This window comes from Bufo gargarizans, chromosome 1 (assembly GCF_014858855.1).
Source record: "Bufo gargarizans isolate SCDJY-AF-19 chromosome 1, ASM1485885v1, whole genome shotgun sequence".
In the NCBI taxonomy this organism is placed as follows: Eukaryota; Metazoa; Chordata; class Amphibia; order Anura; family Bufonidae; genus Bufo; species Bufo gargarizans.
Window position 1 is genome coordinate 188,850,125 of NC_058080.1, and position 20,191 is coordinate 188,870,315.

A 20,191-nucleotide genomic window follows, 5' to 3' on the forward strand; every position below is an offset into this window, starting at 1 on the left:
TTTTTTAAAAAACCTAACACTGACTTTTACTTCTCAACAACATTGTCCCTTACTTGTTTAGAGAGTTCCTTGGTCTTCATGGCAGTGTTTGGTTAGTAATGCATCTTGCTTAGGTGTTGCGGCCTCTGGGGCCTTTCAAAAAGGGGTATATATGTAATGACAGAGACAGATCATGTGACATTTAGATCTGAAGGTAATTTGTTGCACCAGACTTTTTATGGGCTTCCTAACAAAGGGGGTGAATACATATGCACATGCCAATTTTCTGTTTTCTATTTCTAAACAATAGTTTTAATTATATATTTTTCTTTCACTTCACCAACTTAGACTATTGTGTTCTGATCCATCAAATAAAATTCAGAACAACAAAACATTAAACTTAAGGCTGAATGTCACAAAACACGAAAAAAAAAAAGTAAAGGGGGGTGAATGCTTTTGCAATGCACTGTAAGTATTTGTTAGTTCTCACTTGTGGATGGAATGGAAAACCGCAATTAGACTTACCGGTAATTTTGTTTCCTTGAATCCACCATATGACAGCCCATATATATCCCCCCCCCCCCCGCCCCCCCCCCCCCCCCCCCCCCAAAAAAAAAAAAAAGAATTGTGTGTGTGTGTATAATAATAATAATAAAAAAAAAAAAATTAATATATATACACACACACACCTTTTTGTTGATGTGTTTGTATTGGATATGAAGTCACATTCAAGGGGACACACATTGCTCACCTACCTTAGTAATTTGTAAAAACACAGAGGGAGGAGGGGAGGGGGCAATTTAAACTCTCTCTGTATATTCCTGCCCCTACAGAGGTCAAGGGTCATCTCTCACTTGTGGCCGCCATGGTGGATTCAAGGAAACAGAATTACCGGTATAATTGCGTTTTTTTTATTTTATGTGTAAAATTGGGAAAGGGGGGTGATTTGAATTTTTAAAACTTTTTGTAGGTGGTTTTAAGATTTTTTTTTTTTTCAGTTTTGTTCATATTACTTTTTAATCTTCCTAGGGAACCTGTACATGCGATCTTCTGATCACTTGTACCATAGACTGTTATAGGATTCTATTTTAGTCTATGGGATTTTTACTGGCTGCCTGTCAGGGTGTGCCTCCGGCTCTTTAGACAGCTCACTGTGATAGGACTGGCAGCCACAAGGTTCACTCATTTTCAGGCTGTCATAGCAACTAATCAGAACCCTGTGATTTTGGCCAGGGGGCTCCAATCAGAGGATAGAGTGACTATTGATATCTGTATCTGAGGGGTTAAATGACTAGGATCAGAGTCCTCTCCCAACCTGGTCACTGCTGGCTAGGATCCACCACATATGAAGCAAGCTCATCTTTTTGCACCCACTCCATTCAGCTCCTTAACACATATGCGCAAAATATTAGCCCCTACCTGAGACAATCGCCCAAAAAAATAAAAAAACGATTTATTTTTATAGAACATGTCCGTATTACAGACAAGGATAGCACTGTTCTATTAGGGGCCAGCTGTTTCGTTTTCGGCAAAATACGAAATGCACATGGACGACAACCATATTTTTTGCGGATCCGTTTATGAGCCCTTAAAGACATATGTCTTTAAGGGCTCATAAACGGATCCGCAAAAAATATGGTTGTCGTCCATGTGCATTTCGTATTTTGCCGAAAACGAAACAGCTGGCCCCTAATAGAACAGTGCTATCCTTGTCTGTAATACGGACATGTTCTATAAAAATAAATCGTTTTTTTATTTTTTTGGGCGATTGTCTCAGGTAGGGGCTAATATTTTGCGCGATGGGGTGACGGTTAGATTGGTACCATTTTGGTGGGCGTACGCCTTTTTGATCGCTTGCTGTTGTTCTTTTTGTGATGTAAGGTGACCAAAATGGTTTATTTAGCACAGTTTTTATTTTTTACGGTGTTCATTTGAAGGGTTAGGTCATGTGATATTTTTTATAGAGCCGGTCGATACGCACGCGGCGATACCTGACGTTTTTTTTTTAAATCTTTTTTTTCTAATTTTTACCATTTTTTTTTTTTACTTTATTTGGGAAAAATGACGTTTTAGCTTATTTTTACTTGAAACTTAATTTTTTGGGGCGAAAACTTTATTTTTTCAACTTTTTTTCACTTTATTTTTTGTCTCCCTTTGGGACTTCAACTTTTGGGGGTCTAATCCTTTACAATGCATTCCAATACTTCTGTATTGGAATGCATTGTCTGTATGAGTAATCCTGTGTGTATTACTCATACAGCTTCCGGCCTGTGAGATCCAGGGGGCTGGATTTCACAGGCTCGTCACCGGAAGGCAGCACCGATGCCTCAGGACGGCATCGCGCTGCCTTCCATGCCATCGGGTTCCCCCTACAGCCCCATGGGGACCGGATGGCGGCACCGCCGCCGCCCGCACCATAAAAAGCCGCAAACCGCAGGTCTGAATTGACCTGCGGTTTGCGCCGATCGCCGACATGGGGGGGTCACAGGACCCCCCCGCACATTTAGCTGAGGTGCCTGCTCAATCATTTGAGCAGGCACCGGCTTCCGATCACCGCCCGCCGAGCGGCGGTGATCGGAAATACACAGGACGTACCGGTATGCCTTGTGTCCTGAACAAGTTAAGTAACTTTTTTTTTTTTTTTTTTTTTTGCGGACCCATTGAAATGAATGGTTCTGCATATGGTTCGGGGAAAAAAAATGGAATGGACACGGAAAGAAAATAAGTTTGTGTGCATAAGCCCTAAGGGTTTTTCTGGGCTCCGAATTTTGATGACCTAGTCTCATGATAGGTAATCAATATCTGATCAGCGGGAGCCTGCCACCCAGCAACTTTGCTTCTGAACTGTTCCCTGCTGCCACAGAAGCTAGCACTTTAAATGGAACCAGAAGCACAACGCTGCTGAAAGTGTAGTTGCCATGCCAGGGTATCACAGATCAAGCTCCCTTTCTCTTCATTAGGGACTGAGCTGCAGTAACCAGGCCTGATCATTACACTTTGAACGGAGCTGTGCTTCTTGCCCCATACAAATTGGCGGCAGCATCAGGGAACAGCTGATCAGTGGGGGTGCCAGATGTCCGACCCAAACCGATAGGATATTAACTTTCCTGAGGACAGGTCATCAATATTAGGAACCCAGAAAACTCCTTTAACTATGTTTTATATCATTGACCTTTACAAAATCTAGTGCACCTAGACCCTGTTATAAACTGTGCCAAAATTTGGCACAATGTAAAAAATTTTTGGTATTATTTGGCTCATCTAGTTCTTGAAAAAGCAAATGCACTTAGCTCAATGAGGAGGTGTAATGTACTCATTTGTGCCATCACCACTAATAAGTTGTGAAAATGTTACCCTTATATTTATTTTATATTTTTGTTTTATATTTTCACTCCTCTTTCACACAGAGTATTCGCAAATTTTCAATAATTAACCGTTTTTGTACCCCAAATTAATTATACTGAGGGTTTAAAATCCACCGCTACGTGTAATGCCTGTCCAATAGGAAATGAAAGCATATAGTATACAAAAGTGACTGAAAGATAAAGTTAGATAGCAGATGTCAAACTGTTGTGTGTTTCTGCAATAAAATACATTTGTTATTTCTCCTGGAACAAAATAGACAAATCTGAAATACAGACACAGAGGGTGGATTTACTCTATACTTGTCGGATGAACCCAAAAATTATCCAAACTGAAAATAAACCTTAAATCTGCAGTAGAAACAAAATGGTGTATTTTACCTAAACTGCAAAGTCCGATGTGTAATAAGGGATTTTGTGGTTTTACAGCTCAGTGCTTGTCCTCGAAAGCTGTTCTCTCAGCAACGTGGGTGGCAGGTTATGCTACTATATAATGTATTGTAGTTGGCTCTCCACACTTGTCAGGGTTAGCGTTCAGCCATTCGTAAAATTTTCCCATTGTTCTATCATGTGAACCAAGGCTGTTTTAAAAGTGCCCTCAACCCCCTGAAAAGAGTCTAATTAGAAAGTATGATATTGAACCACTTAATATAGTGCCACTGTCTGTTGTGTGCCATAGAGAAACTTGTTTTCTCCTATAAAATCTCCGTATTATTGCTGAAAATTCTATTCTTTCTGCCTAGTTTATATTGAGCCTTTGCATTTTTGTCCTACTTCCATCTTTCTTTCTTTTGATGTACCTTCTCTATTGGCAGCTATTACTATTTTAGCAAATAATGCTGTTTCTAGTAGGAGTTGCGAAAGAAGAGGAGGAAAAAAAGAGCACTTTGTGTGAGGTCCTTGTAAAATGAACCTCGGTAACTTTGCGTTATATTGCTGCATTTTTTTTTTTTGCTTTCTCTACTCCTTCTGTCCTTGACGTGTTGTGATTAGAAATTACATCTCTTGAGTAGATGCAATGAATACACTTTATTTTATCATGGCCATAATTTACATACATTTTGTTGTACCTGTTATTTTAGAGTTTGGCTCCCGGAGAAACAGGCAATTATGGTATTTAAATTCCATTGTGCCAGCCAGGGCACAGTCCAAAAAAAACTAAAAAAGAAAAAAAAAAAAAACTTGCCTGCTGGGCTGTATGCAGTATACTTGTGTGAACATCAGTGCCTGCTGTTCACACATCATTTTTCACAGAAAGTTTCGGTTGGAATAAAGGCTGTGTTAGTGAAGGCCGCTGGAACATTTGTTGTTCTCTGCTTATAAAGGCCCCAGATTAATTTTACTTGCACGTCTTGGTTTTCAGTGCCGCTGGTTCATAGTTTACTCATTGTCCTTACCACAATGATTTATTCTATCAATTACCAAATACAAAGTTCTGTTATCGTGATCATTTTCAAATTATTTTTATGTTTAACACATTTTTAAAGATTTTTTTGTGGTTATTTTTAGTTTTCCACACAGATTTCAGACTGACCACTAAGCCTAATAATAGGAGCCACTTCTTGGTCTTTAAAGGGAACCTGTCACCGGGATTTTGTGTATAGAGCTGAGGACATGGGTTGCTGTATAGCAGCTAGCACATCCGCAATACCCAGTCCCCATAGCTCTGTGTGCTTTTATTGTGTAATAAAAAACGATTTGATAGATATGCAAATTAACCTGAGAGGAGTCCTGTCCCTGAGAGGAGTCCTCTCCCAAGGAGCACCGCATCCTCCAAATCTCCTCGTTGCTCCCTGACGTCACAAAGCTAGAGCGCTGTAATCTCGCGATGCGCGAGCTAGCGCATGCACAGTTCATTCCCTGAAGCTGATGCCAGCACAGGGAAGGAACACCATGCCGACACTGCGCATGCGCTAGCTCGCATATCGCGAGATTAAGGCGCTCTAGCTTTGTGACGTCGGGAAGCAAGGAGGAGATTCAGAGGATGCGGTGCGGTGCTGGGCTCCTTCACGCTGGGCTCATCTCAGGTTAATTTGCATATCTATCAAATGTTTTTTACACAATAAAACACAGAAAGCTATGGGGACTGGATATTGCGGATGTGCTAGCGGCCCATGTCCTCAGCTCTACTGCCAAATTCCAGGTGACAGGTTCCCTTTAAAGATCACTTTACTGCAGTTATCTGCTTATCTGTCATTCCGACCCTGCCTGTAATGATATCACATCTGTGTATAGATAACACAATATCCACCATTCACAATAGGTGATTGTCAAAGTTTATCCTTGTTCAATGACATCTGCACAGGGCACAGATCATGCCTAGGGCAGTGTTTCCCAACCAGTGTGCCTCCAGCTGTTGCAAAACTACAACTCCCAGCATGCCCGGACAGCCTTTGGTTGTGTGGGCATGCTGGGAGTTGTAGTTTTGCAACAGCTGGAGGCACACTGGTTGGGAAACACTGGCCTAGGGAACTCTCCCATAGAAGTCAGAGAGGTCCCCTCCTGACCTTTGTGTCTATGGCCCGTGGGGCTCCCATAACGCAGTTCTTTAAATGCTTTCTAAATGCTGTTAAGAACAGCTCAGGCAAAATGGACGCACCGATAATCATGTTCAGGCAACAAATAAAGAAATCAATCAGAAAATAAAAATTGATTAGAAAAAAAAAATGATGTGTTGCTATCTGGTTTTACCTGGCAGGTAACAAATGTTAGTGATGCGTTCCCTGCAAAGGTGATGTGTCGCTTTATATTGGCATGTTTTTACTTATCCAAGTCATTCTGAGAATGTTTTCTCGTGACACATTGTACTTCATGATAGTGGTAAATTTGGGTCAAAATGTTTTACCTTTATTTATTTAACCCCTTTTTTCTTCCTTCTTTCATCGTCGCATTCCAAGAGCTATAAAAATTTTTTATTTTTTCATCTATATAGCTTTATGAGGGCTTGTTTTGTGCGGGACAAGTTGTAGTTTTTAATGGCACCATTGTGGAGTACACATAACTTTCTGACTTTTATAAACTTTTTCTGGGAGGGAGATGGGAAAAACAGCAATATTGCCACTGTGTTTTTACATTATAAATTTAACGGTGTTTAATTTTTCGGTATAAATAACATATCTTTATTCTCTGGGTCAGTACGATTACAGTGATACCAAATACATATAGTCTTTTTGGGCGTTTTACAACTTTTTTGCAATAAACCCTTTTTTTTCTTTAAAAAAAAAAAGTTTTTTGCATTACCACTTCACAAGACCTGTAACTTTTTTTTTTTTTTTTTTCCTTTCTATGGAGGTGTGTGGGGGCTTGATTTTTGCAGGATTACTTTTATTTTTTATTAGTATCATTTTAGAGTAAATGGGGCTTTTCCAAGAGCTTGTTATTACATTTTTTCAGTGGCAACTAAGAATAAGTGACCAATTCAGTAATTTTATTTTTTTTATTTTTTTTACGGCGTTCACTGTAGGGGATAATTTACATGATATTTATGTAGTCCAGTTCGTTACTGACGCGGCAATACCAAACATATTTGGGAGATTTTTATATATTTATTTTTTCATTGAAAAGCTCATTTTCAATGGAAAAAAAAGCCTAATTTTTTTTATTACATTTTTTTTTTTTTTACATTTTTTTTTTTTAATAGTCCAACAAGGGGACTAGAACAGACAGCTTTTTGATTGATTTTAAAATGCAATGCATTATCTCTATAGTACATTGCATTTTAATGTCAGTGCTATTCTTACATTGACCAGCAGGCTGCACCAGAGAGGCGCAGCCTGATGGAAATTACTCAAGGCTGGTCTGGGGCATACATCAGACCCCTGCCAGCCTTCACACACATCGGCACCCCTTGATCGCATTTGCGGGGTGCTGATGGGAGACAGGGAGTCCGCTCCCTCTGCCAGCACTTTACATGCGGCGGGCGCCATTGCCCGCGGCATGTAAAGTGTTAAACAGCCCGGATCGGCACTCCTGCCGGTCCAGGCTGTTAGAGCCGGGCCGCGGCTCTCGTGTGAGTAAAAAAAAAAAGCGGCGGCCTAGTCTAAGGCCCCTTAGTGACTGCCGTAAAAAAGCACCTGAGTGGCCACTAAGAGGTTAAAAAATTCTAAATTTACCCAAAATTTTGAAAAATACATACTTTTTGAAATTTTTATATCTCTGCTTTTAAGATGGAGAGTGATACAGTATTTCATAAAATAGTTATTAGTTAACATTCCTCATATGCCTACTTTGTTTGCATCATTTTGTAAATGCCATTTCATTTTTTTAGGATGTTAAAAGGCTTAGAATTTTAGAAGGAAATTTTACATTTTTAAAGGACCAATTCAGTTATGAAGTCACTGAGGGGCTTACATAACAGAAAGCATCCATAAACTACAGTTATTCAAAACTGATTTTGCAAACTTTGTTAACCCATTAGGTGTTCAACAAGAATTAGGCCCCTTGCAGACGAGGGGTGTGTCCAGATTAGGTCCGGATGCATTGCGTCTGCGATCAGGGAAAATCTTGCGAGTAGGTACGCAATTGCAATGCGTTTTGCACACGCGTGTTAGGCTACTTTCACACTAGCGTTCGGGCGGATCCGTTCTGAACGGATCCGCTCATAATAATGCAGACGGAGGCTCCGTTCAGAACGGATCCGTCTGCATTATTTTTAGCATAGAACAGCTAAGTGTGAAAATAGCCTAGTACGGATCCGTCCAGACTTTCAATGTAAAGTCAATGGGGGACGGATCCGCTTGAAGATTGAGCCACATTGTGGCATCTTCAAACGGATCCGTCCCCATTGACTTACATTGAAAGTCTGGACGGATCCGCACGCCTCCGCACGGCCAGGCGGACACCCGAACGCTGCAAGCAGCGTTCAGCTGTCCGCCTGTCCGTGCAGGAGGCGAGCGGAGCGGAGGCTAAACGCCGCCAGACTGATGCAGTCTGAGCGGATCCGCCTCCATTCAGACTGCATCAGGGCTGGACGGCTGCGTTCGGGTCCGCTCGTGAGCTCCTTCAAACGGAGCTCACGAGCGGACCAGCGAACGCTAGTGTGAAAGCAGCCTTAAAAAACCGAATGTGGTACCCAGACCCGAACCCGGATTTCTTCACTGGAGTTCGGGTTTGGGTTAGTTGTTCTGTATATTTTTATATTTTCCCTTATAACATGGTCTTAATACAGCATGCTAACTAAAATGTGGCTTTAGGGGTTAAAAAAATAAAATAAAAAATTAACTCACCTTATCCTGTTGTTCGCGCAGCCGGCATCTTCTTCTTTCAGGACCTGCCGAAGGACCTTTGGTGACGCTATCGCGCTCACCATGTGGTGAGTGCGGTGACGTCAGCACAGGTCCTGCTGAATGAAGATAAGTCATCAAAGGTCCTTTGGCAGGTCCTGAAAGAAGAAAGAAGATGATGATCATCTCCTAGCAACCATGCGTGAAAATCGCACCGCATCCGCACTTGCTTGTGGGTGCTTGAGATTTTCACACAGACCCATTCATTTCTATGGGGCCTGCGTTGCGTAGTAAAAACGCAGAATATAGAACATGCTGCGATTTTCACGCAACGCACAAGTGATGCGTGAAAATCACCGCTCATCTGAACAGCGCCATTGAAGTTAATGGGTCCCACGGAATTCTCAGCTGTGTGATAGGGGCATTAAAGGAAAATTGAGGTAAAATTTTATTTTTTGGGCAGATTTTTAATTTAATACATTTTTTCCTGTAACGCATCAAGGCTTAAAAGCCAAGAAAAGCTCCATATTTATTACCCTTAGGCCTCTTGCACACAAGTTCTGTTTTTTGCGTTCCGTATACGGAACCATTCATTTCAATAGATCCGCAAAAAAAACCTGAAGGTACTCCGTATGCCTTCCGTTTCCGTATTTCCGTTCCATTCGAAGATAGAACATGTCCTATTATTGTCCGCATAACGGACAAGCATAGTACTGTTCTATCAGGGGCCAGCTGTTCAGTTCCACAAAAAACGAAATGCACACAGACGTCAACCGTATTTTTTTTGGATACGTTTTTTTGTGGACTGCAAAATACTGAAAAAAGCCATATGGTCGTGTGAAAGAGGCCTTATTCTGCAGTTTACATAAACATCCCATTTGTGGTCGTAAACTGATGTGTGGGCACACTGCAGGGCTCAGAAAGGTGCCATATGGTTTTGGAGGGCAGAATTTACTGGAATGGTTTTTGGGTGCCATGTCACAGGTGAAGATACCCTGAGGTGCCCCGGTAGTGGAAACCCAAAAATATACACGGGATACCCGTTTTATACCGTTTAAAAAAAAAAAAGATTTTTTTATTTTATTTTTTACACAAAGCATTTTTGAAGAAAAAATCTTTTTTGCGTCACCGTTTTCTGAAATCCATATTACTTTTATCTTCTCATGGTCTTGCGTGAGGGCTCAGTTTTTGCAGTATGAGTTGACATTTTTATTGGTACCATAACTTTTTGATTACTTGATATTATGTTTTTTGTGAGGTTGCATTGTACTGCATTGAGTCGGTTAGTATTACACTGACAGTGTGCCTATAAGACCCAGACTTGGGGCTGGGTCTCTTAGGCCTCCACAGCTGGCAGGCCCAGAAGTCTTTGTAAGGTTTCCAGGGGCCACAGCAAACATCTGCTCCCCATCATCACAGCGCAGGGAACCGATGGGTTTAGAGAGGGAGCCTGAATCCTCAGCATTGATCGCAGCATCTGAGGGGTTAGTCCGCCGGCACTGACATTTTCAGCGATACCAGCGGATACAGCAGTGACCTGGCTTTCAGTAGTAGCCAAGCCCCTGCACTGATCGGGCAAGCACAGCTCCTTTGTCTGCCTGATCAGAGCTCCGCTGCGCCGTACTTGTATGGAACTCGTCCTCTGCAGGTTAAACTTATTCCATGTTTATGTTGGGGTGCTTTACCATAGGGTGGGAATGCTGTGGCAGAGAGTTGAACCATTACTACACTGCGGCAAAACTGCATGCAAATACATAAATGTTGTACTGTCATTACTAGGAATGCAGTATTTATTTATTATATAGTGCCGACATATACCACTGCACTTTACAGACATCACCCCTGTTTTATCATGCCTTCACTCCAGAATTCTGGCTTCAAAAAGTCGCAAAATGGGGCTTTTTGCATTTTTACACCACCCACTCCATTTTTGAAATATGGGTGGGAAAGTGGGTGTGGTTAGCTATGTTAATGAGTTTCAAAATTCTCAATCTTGCTTTAATAGGAGGGTGGAGTAGACAAAAGTGTTAGGTTTAAGGATAAGACAAATTTATAAAATGTGCGACGTTTGATAAATGTGGCATTAAGTATGTCAACACGGACTCAAACAAAACTGACTTCAAATGTTCTCCGCGTGATAAATTTCGCCGATTGTCACTACACAGTGTCCTCAGAGTGTCCGAGGAAACTGGACTACCCAACTGAAACCCATGCAAACTCCATGTAGATGTTGTTTCTGGTTAAATTCAAATTTAGAACCCCAAACCTTGCAAGGCAGTAGTGCTGACCCTGGAGCCACCGTGCTAATTTTCCTACAATTTCAGTATTAATGCACACATTCATACAGTATTGATTCAAACATATTCATCTCATTATCATTATACATGTTTTCATATTTTACATCTGTATTTTAAGTTATTTTTTTATGCCTTTTTTTTTTTTTGTTTGTTTTTTTTTTTTTTTAGCAATTTGAGGCTTTATTAGCTGAATGATGTGCTTATCCAGATAGGCTCAAGCACTAATACGGATTTGTCTCATCAAACAGGTTTCTGCTCCTGCGCTGGGTTCCTGAAGCTGAGGTCGCTCCTCCTGGCATTTGATTGAGAGGGCCGGACATCTCAACTGGCCCTGACAATCTTGCACCTACAACTCTGCTCCAAATAGTGGCGCAAGCACAGAGGCTCTGCTTCCGCAACCAGGGTAGCAATTGTTCATGTGCCTTTACCCGAAAATTTTGCCGCGCACGTGCAGTCTCTGCTCCAATAGCAGAATCGGAGCTTCCAGGGGCCATAGCAAACATCGGCCCCCCATCATCGCAGCATGGGGAGCCGATAGGTTCAGAGAGGGAGCCTGCATTTTACCGGGAAATTTTGCCACACACTCGCAGTCTGTGCTCCAATAGCAGAATCGGAGCTTCTGTGCTTGCACTGCTGCTCAGAGCAACTGATTTTCAGGGCCAGGCGAGATGTCCAGTCCTGTCAGTCCAGCAGATGGAGCACCCTCCGTTTTATGGACACCCCGTCGCAGGTGTAGAACTCTGCCCGATGAGATGGATTTGCTCTTTTCTACTCAATGTATGTGCTTTACATAAGATAATAATAATCTTTATATAGCGCCAACATATTCCGCAGTGCTTTAAATTCAATATTGGCTAATTTAAATGAAAATAATACATTATTTAAAGCAAGGAGTTTTTGTTGAAATCTAAAATGTGAAGTTCTGGTGAATATATCCATTTTTTATTTTTTTTTTCATTTGAAATGAAGTAATATTTAAATGATTATGCAACGTAATACGTATACTTAAAATATTAAGTATTAATGGAAAGAGAGGGTGTTCTGAGTTGTATTTTATAACAGGCGTTTCTTAAACTGTACTTTTATTAGGGCTTTAAAAAAAATGGAACAAATTATGAAACACTTTCATGAATTCAAACACTTTAAACAATGTTTTAGTGGGGAAAAAAACCCTCAAAGGCACGTTAATACCTCTGCGTGGCTGTCTTTCATAGCCCTTGTGACAACAGCCTAGATTATAATGGGGTAAGTGCAATGATTTTATCAGCATTGGTTTTCTGCCAGTCATGATGGCAGTAAAACCAGAATATAAATTCCTGAAGGGTTCTTCTGAGTGCCTTTTATCCATTTTAATCTTATGAAGCTATTTAGCAGTGTGTTGAGAAGAAGACAGTGACTGTAGAATGTTGGCACGTACAACTTTTGACAGATTTCATAAATCATTGCATAAGAAGAAAGAACACCCCCTATACAGTGCTGTGATCTATGTGAATACGGTGGAGCTATGGAAATATTGCTGAAGATATTGCCAATAACACGTCAATATAGATTGCCACTTAGAGGGGTTTTCAAGTGTCTAGATATTGATGCATGTGACAAACTGATAACTGTAAAAATGTGCTCACCCAAAAATGATATATTTGAAAAACGCAAAAAAATCAAGCAAGAAACTCTCTTGGGGGCCAACCTGAAATATATGCAGGTCCCCAAACACAGTTATAGCATACAGTAATACTGATGCGTACTATTTGATCAAGAGAGAAATGAGATATATACTTTACAAAGTGGTATGAGACATCACATGAAAAATTTGCCAAAAGCCAGGGCCAGTTAATTATAACAACGTGAAACAGTGGCAAAAAAAAAGGAAAATAATTAAAGGGGTTATGCCATGACTAATGTAAACAGTGAAACCCAGGCACCATACAGTACATGACAATCTGATTCTAACAAAGCCAGAACCAGCCCTGTACCTCACATGGATCCAGAGATCTTCCCATTCTTTAAAGGGATTATGTCACCAGGTTTCACCCCCTCCTTTAACCATTCCTAATGTGGTCTTATAAATGTAATCTGTAGGCTTATTTTGCTAAAAATACGCTATTACTAACCTGTCATTCATAAAAATAAGGTGCCCAAGGGGATGTAAATGGCTCCAAGCTGCCGCCCGCACCCGCTGCCGTTCGTGCCCAGTGCCGCCTTTCCCGACCTCAGCGCCGCCTCATAATCTTCTGTGACGCCTCCCGCTCTCCCTCCCCCCCCTCCTCCTGCTGTAACATCGCTGTGACGCCTCCCGCTCTCCCTCCCTCCCCCCTACTCCTGCTGTAACATCGCAATGTTACAGCAGGAGGAGGGGAGAGGGAGGGAGAGCGGGAGGCGTCACAGAAGATTGAGGCGGCGCTGGGCACGAACGGCGGCGGGTGCGGGCGGCAGCTTGGAGCCATTTACGTCCCCTTGGGCACCTTATTTTTCTGAATGACAGGTTAGTAATGGCGTATTTTTAGCAAAATGAGCCTACAGATTACATTTATACGACCACATTAGGAATGGTTAAAGCTCCCTGAACATAACCATATTTTTATCTGGAGTGGGTGAAACCTGGTGACAGAATCCCTTTAAATTTTAAGCTGACAACTCAGGTGGCATGTCCTGTAACTGTCTCCGCTTTTAACACAAGATATGGCTTGTAGCAGATGAAGAATGAAACTGAGCATGTGTGCCCACCTCAGCAAGGTGGACAAAGACATGATGAAAACAACAAACAGCAGGTGGATAACTCTGTGGTTACCAAAAACAGCTGACCAGTGGGAATGCCGGGTGTCGGCCCACCACCAATCTGATATGGCTGACCCATCTTAAGGATAGGTCCTAAATATCTAGACACTGGAAAACCTCCTTAAAAGCAGTTGTCCACTTTGAATAATTGTTTTTTCAAGAACGGTTCCCCCACCGGTCAGCTTAAGTGTAATGAAATAAGTGAGCTATTCATGTAATGCCCAGACACATTAGTTCCTCCAAAAAGAAGGAAGCTCTTTCCAGTCATTCTCTGTTCAGGCTGATCCAATGCTCTTACAATGGCAACCCCCCACCCTCCTTCCCCACTGCAACTGTACATAGTAAATTACACCTAGCCACATGACCATTAATAGTAAAAGATCTGCCAGGTCTGTTGAGTTTAGTTTTAGTCTTTAGATTGATCATCGCCGGTCATCTAGATGCTCTGAGATCAAAACCGGGGACCTGCTGAATTCATCAGCTTAGTAATGTTGGCTGTTGGGCAGGGAAAAGAACATCGTTTCACACGCCAGTCTTAGGAGCTCATGCACATGACCATGCTTTTTCTGGGAAGCACCGCACGTGTGTCAGCCGCATCTCCTGACCTGAACTCAACGCATCATAGTGATTACAGGTCTATTGTACTGTACTCGGATAAATTACTGTGATGCAGTGAGTTCAGGTCAGAGGAGCCACCGTCGGTCCGGAAGATGCGGCAGACACACGGGCCGGTCACGGTCATGTGCATGAGCCCTTAGTAAGAACCCTGTTGGTGGACGACCCAACCAGTAGATTAAGAGGTGCAGGCCTCTTAAGAAACCTCTGATCTTCTGCTGTCTGTGCGCCAGAACAGGGGATGGTGTAGAGCTCTGGTGTAATGTGCGCCATTTTTCTGTTGCACATATTGTTAAATGAGTTGGACCGCAGAGCTGCATCCTCTCGTCCACACCACCCACTTTTTTAGAAATATCGGTAAGGCTGGGTTCACACCTGTGCGTTTTACAGCACGTTCCTACGCGCTGTAAAACGCTCAACAGGCAAGAACCAATGATTCCCTATGGGAATGGTTCTCACCTGAGCGTTTTACAGCGCGTACGATGCGCTGTAAAACGCCCGACGCCCCAAGAAGTACATGAGCTTCTTTGAGGCCTCTTGTCGCGTGTTCCCGTACATAGACTTCAGCGGGAACGCGCGACAATGAGCGTTCGCTTGTCTCTGTATGCGCGATTGCAAACTCCCGTACAATCGTGCATACAGAGCGCCCCATCGCGAACGCTCAGGTCTGAACCCAGCGTAAAAGCTAAAAAAATTAAATAAAAAAAAAAGTGTTGCAAGGCGGCACTTGTGACAAAATTTGCATCTTTTCTATGGTAAAACCTGGCGTAGAATGTAAGTATATGACATGTACGGCAAATGTCAGGTCTTTAAAGATGGCCATAGCCGCCAGATGCCTGCTGTTTCATACAGCAGGCACCTTCAGCTAATTTAACTCCTCAGATGTTGTGGTCAAATGTGACCACAGCGTCAGAAGAGGCTAAAACCTGGAAGCGCGCGCTTCCAGTCCGGGTGCGCTTTCCCCCAGCGGAGAACGGAGAAAGCGCCCTGTTCTAATAATGAGCCGGAGCCTGTACTTGATTTCTGTACAGCATAATGGAACAAATTCCATTATGCTGTACAAGTTGCAGTCTGATGATTGCAACTTGTGGTCAACTTGGGGACCTAACAAAAATGTAAAAAAAAAGTTTTTAAAAAATTTGTAAAATGTATTAATTTTCAAATAACCCCGTTTTTCACGAAATCAAAATACATAAACAATAAAAAAAATAACATAATGGGCATCCCCATGTGCGAAAACGCCCATGCGGTGAATGGCGTTTTTCATTACTTTATCTTCCAAAAAAATTATAAAAAGTGATATACCCCTAAAATGGTAAAAACTGCAGATCGCCCCGCAAAAAATGAGCACCCACACATCTGCGTAGACATAAACTATAAAAAAAAAAGTTATGGAGGTCAGAATATGACAATGAAAAGAAGAAAAAAAAATTTTTTTTCAATATTAAAATGCAAGAAAAACTATACATATGTGAGAATGAAGAGCACAAGTCAGTTGTACCGCATAGTGAAGGACAAAACTGACGGAATTTTTTATTTTTTTTTTTTGTTCCAATTCCACCCCATTTGGATTTTTTTTCCCCCACTATATTGTAAGCAATATTAAATAGAGGCATTAAAAAGTACAACAGAAAATCACCTTGTCAGGAGTTAAACCTGAATTTCTGCAAGTAAAGCTTAAAGGGGATGTCCATCAAGTGGGTTATAAAGTATATCAAGTTATGCTTTCACTCAGCCTCACAGTGAATGGCGCAGTCGGAAATGGCTGAAAGAACGTGTACGGCTATTACTGATGCTCCCCGTGAGGCAGGTTTCTTAAAACTCTCTAAAAGAGACGGTCATTGTTGCCCATAGCAGAGCAGTCTAAGAACTGAAAGCTGCGCTCTAGTTGCTGTGAGGTCCATTGTCTATTCATTTATCATCAGTCAGGAAGCATTTACCCTACAGTATGTATTTTGTGGATCCATTGTAACAATGCCTATTCTTGTCCACAAAACGGACCAGAACAGGACATGTTCTATCTTTTTTGGGGGGCTACGTAACAGACATACAGATGCGGACAGTACACGCAGTGTTTGTGGACCCATTGAAATGAATAGGTCCGCATCATATTCGCAAAAAATGCAGATCGGATGCGGACGAAAAATACGGTTGTGTGAATGGAGCTTTACGCTGTACTGGTTTTCAGCCTCTGAATATAAACAAGAAAGTTCTAATTCACTGACAGCAAGCATCCTTAGGGATACCTAAGGAATCAAAACACAAAGGGGGACATTTATCAATGCATTCACGCCACAAATGTGGCGTAAAAAAGTTGCACCTTATGGCGCACGGCATCTGTGCACCATAATTTGAGACTTTTTTTGAGCTCAGCACTTTTCTGAAGTGCAGAGAAAAGGGGGATGGCTTAGTGGAATGGGGCGTGGCTTCGCAACACCGCCACATTTACTGTAACTTTTGCCCGAAAGTTGCGGAAGTTATAGCTGAAGGCTACGTCACTTTCTGGCGCAGGGCGCAGATGCGTCTGATTTATTAAGAGACTTCTGCATCTCGGGCACATCTCACGCCAGCGCAAGGAGATCAAGACTGGCGGATGGATCCACCAGTCTTGATATATCTCCACCAAAGTTTATTGAAAAGGTATAGAACCTTCAGAAATGTATACAGTGATTTAAAGGGGTTGTCACACACAGATAGTTATATAAAGCGCCACCTGCTGTTTGCTCTTTTGATAATCTCTCTGTCCTGCTCACAGAGACCGTGATTTTCTTTTTTTACATTATTCATGGGATAACGCTGTTGAGCTTTATTTGCAAAAAAAAAAAAAGCACACGGCCCTTTTAAGTAAGTGTTCCTTTAAAGGGATCTGCCAGGATTTTTATACTGATGGCCTATCCTCAGGATCAGACACCCTGCTGTTCCCAAGCAGCTCTGGTCTCATTATGGGACCAGCGTTGCAGTAGCTAGCGCCATCCACTACACAGTGAAAGGAGCTGGAGGGAGTGTTCAGTCAAACTCGCACCATTTTGCAAGCAAGTTCAGTCAGTTATGTCTGCAGTTGCGTTCAGTTGTTTCCGCGCGGGTGCAATGCGTTTTGATGCGTTTTTTACGCGCGTGATAAAAAACTGAAGGTTTACAAACAACATCTCTTAGCAACCATCAGTGGAAATCGCATCACCTCCGCACGTTTTTCACGCAGCCCCATTCACTTCTATGGGGCCAGGGCTGCGTGAAAAACGCAGAATATAGAACATGCTGCATTTTTCACACAACGCAGAACTGATGCGTGAAAAAAATGCTCATGTACACAGACCCATTGAAATGAATGGGTCAGGATTCAGTGCTGGTGCTATGCGTTCACGTCACACTTTGCACCCGCGCGGAAAACTCACTCGTGTGAAAGGGGCCTTAAGGAATTGCAACACATTTGCGGTTCTTGAAATAAATCTGTAGTGGTGTGTAGATTGGTATCGCTGGTATACAATGCCCACATGTATAAAGCCTTTTAATGTTTTGGCACAACTTTTGTACATTTCTGTAGCAGGAATAGAAGTCCGTTATCCAAAGCTTTAGAAATAAGATTTGTGTTCGCAGCCAAGCGTACTGGCTGTGGGCCAATGGACATGTCTTGCTGAAAAATAACATATCATAAAAGATAATTCCAGCCCTATTGCCTGACGCTGTCCACATATGCTTTAGAATTTACCATGAGGATATGTTTAATGTGTCTGCACACACAGACGCTTGATGTACTGTACCGTTGTGTGTGGCACTTCAGTGCAGCCAAGAGGGCAGGTCCCTTAATGACTTCCAATGTTGACATCAGTGATGTCTTATGAATCAGCTGCTGTAAGTCGCTGAAACGTTCTTCTCATGGTGGATCCTTTTTATGCCACGGGACTAGATAATCTCCCTTTACAGCATGTGTGCCCCTGTAGATGTGGAGGAATATAGGAAACTGAATCTCCCAGTACTATAAAACAGCTAAATGTAATCCTCATCCTTGCATCTTTCCTTCCAAGTGTACTGTAAATACCATATGTAAATGTTGCTGAGAAGAGAGAGAGAGAACCTTCTCGTAGGTTTAGATCAGTGAATTGCCTTTGTGAGTCACCTGGTCGCTCAGACTTTTGAATGTCAAATCTGCTTTGATTATTTTCTGACATGTGGCTTAAAGGGGTTGTCCGATGAAAAATATTCTATAGTTTTCTAACCAGCACCTGACACTGAATTATTTTGTAACCGCATGTAAATATAAATGTATAGCTGCACTGAAATCTATCTGTACAGCGCCACCTGCTGTTTGTTCTTTTCCTAATTTCTCTGTTCTGCCCACTGAGGTGGAAGCACATGCTCAGTTCTATCCTTCAACTGCAGTAGAAAGGACATGTTCCCTGAAAGAGTGCTCGCCAGCTTGAAATAAATCAAGCACAGCAATGGGAGGGTCTCTGGATCAATGTGAGGTATAGGGCTGGTTCGAAGAAAGAGACTGGCATGTACCTATATGATATCAGGTTTCATTTTTTACATTAAGGCTCCATTCAAACATCCGCAATTCCGTTCCACATTTTGCGGAACGGAATTGGGGACCTTTTCATTTCTATGGGGCCACACTATGTGCTGTCCGGGTCTGCAATTCCGTTCCAGAAAAAAAATATAACGTGTCCTATTCTTGTCCGCAATTGCGGACAAGATTAGGCATTTTCTATTAAAGTGGTGTTGGCGATGTGCGGTCCGCAAAATGCCGGTGTCTGTGTTTTGCGAATCCGTGGATCCGCAAAAAACACATATGGATGTCTGAATGGACCCTAACTGCGGGATAACCCCTTTACCCAGGCAGGTAGCTAAGAAAATGAATTGCCAGATTGGTTGACAACAAGTTTAGAATCAAATCTGCTCAGTGGGATTTGAAAAAACAGACCGTCGCATTAGGATCAGTGGGGGGTTGGCTCAGCTGACTGCAGGGGCTGCAGCAAAGTCACTGCCAAAAGTACTGAGCTGTGCCTGGTAAACTAGGAAAAAACCTTCAATCAAATGATCAGTAAGTCTGAGCTGAGCCGGCGGGTGCCTGCTGTTTGACAAAGCAGTGTCCAATCATGGCCCAATCGACCATGGCATCTGAGAGGTCACTTATTGGGAGGGAGCTATTTAGTTACTGGAAGCCGCCTGCTATGTAAAGCCCATAAATAGGAACATAGCATTATTGCCATAGACTGCAGTATTTCAGTGCAGTCTATTTTATGTGAGCCACTGAACGTATGTTCAAAACCCCCTAGGGATGCAAAAAACATGGTTAATAAAAGTAGAGAAAAGTTTCTACAAAGTATGAAAAAAATAACTATAAAAAAAAAAATGTATTCAATAAAATGTATCAAAAAGTCCTTATACATTTTTTTTCCTATTTATGGGAATCTGTTGGAGCTTAATTTGAGATACCATCTCCTCCCTATGTATTTTTTGTTTACAGAGACCTGCGGTGGACTTCGCATAGGTCCTGTGACTGGCACTATTACTGACTGGGGCTGGCTTTGGTAATATTACTACAATTTGTCTGAAAATAATAGATTACTCCTCCTGCTATCGGTGCCCTATCATATGTTTATTGGTCTATTTTTTTTTAGTTGCCGATGCCATATTATCTATATACTGGCATCTCTCACCCAAATCCTATTGACCACCTGATGAACCCGTGAATGGGAGAAACGCGTCGGGGTTTGTTTGCATTATTTAAATCCCGGGTCCCCTACAGTATTGTGAGTGTGAATGCGACCCACCCTTAGGCCCTTCTCACAGGGTTTGGGTGTCTTTTTTTGTATTTGTATAATTTTTTGTAAGCACCTTAACTAGGGAACTGTGGTTATTCACATTCTTTTTTTGGTATCTCCCCAGGGTCTCGTGAGGGCAATACTAGCCCAGGTTCGAGGACAGGGAGTCCCCCACC

At 42.1% G+C, this 20,191-nt stretch overlaps 1 protein-coding gene across 7 annotated transcripts in view; it reads left to right on the forward strand.

The window, feature by feature from the left end:
* ANAPC10 (anaphase promoting complex subunit 10) overlaps positions 1–19,979 on the forward strand; it is an 86,235-nt gene extending 66,256 nt beyond the window's left edge. For 3 of the 7 annotated variants that reach the window (XM_044301261.1, XM_044301179.1, XM_044301344.1), the window contains exon 6: positions 19,718–19,756. In XM_044301261.1, coding sequence (XP_044157196.1) covers positions 19,718–19,741 — 24 coding nt within the window. In that variant the 3' untranslated portion in view covers positions 19,742–19,756. Of the gene's footprint in view, positions 1–19,717; positions 19,782–19,871 lie in introns of those variants that run through there. The other 4 variants (XM_044301575.1, XM_044301497.1, XM_044301420.1 and 1 more) reach the window with 4 other exon arrangements.
* Positions 19,980–20,191: the final 212 nt, after the last annotated feature.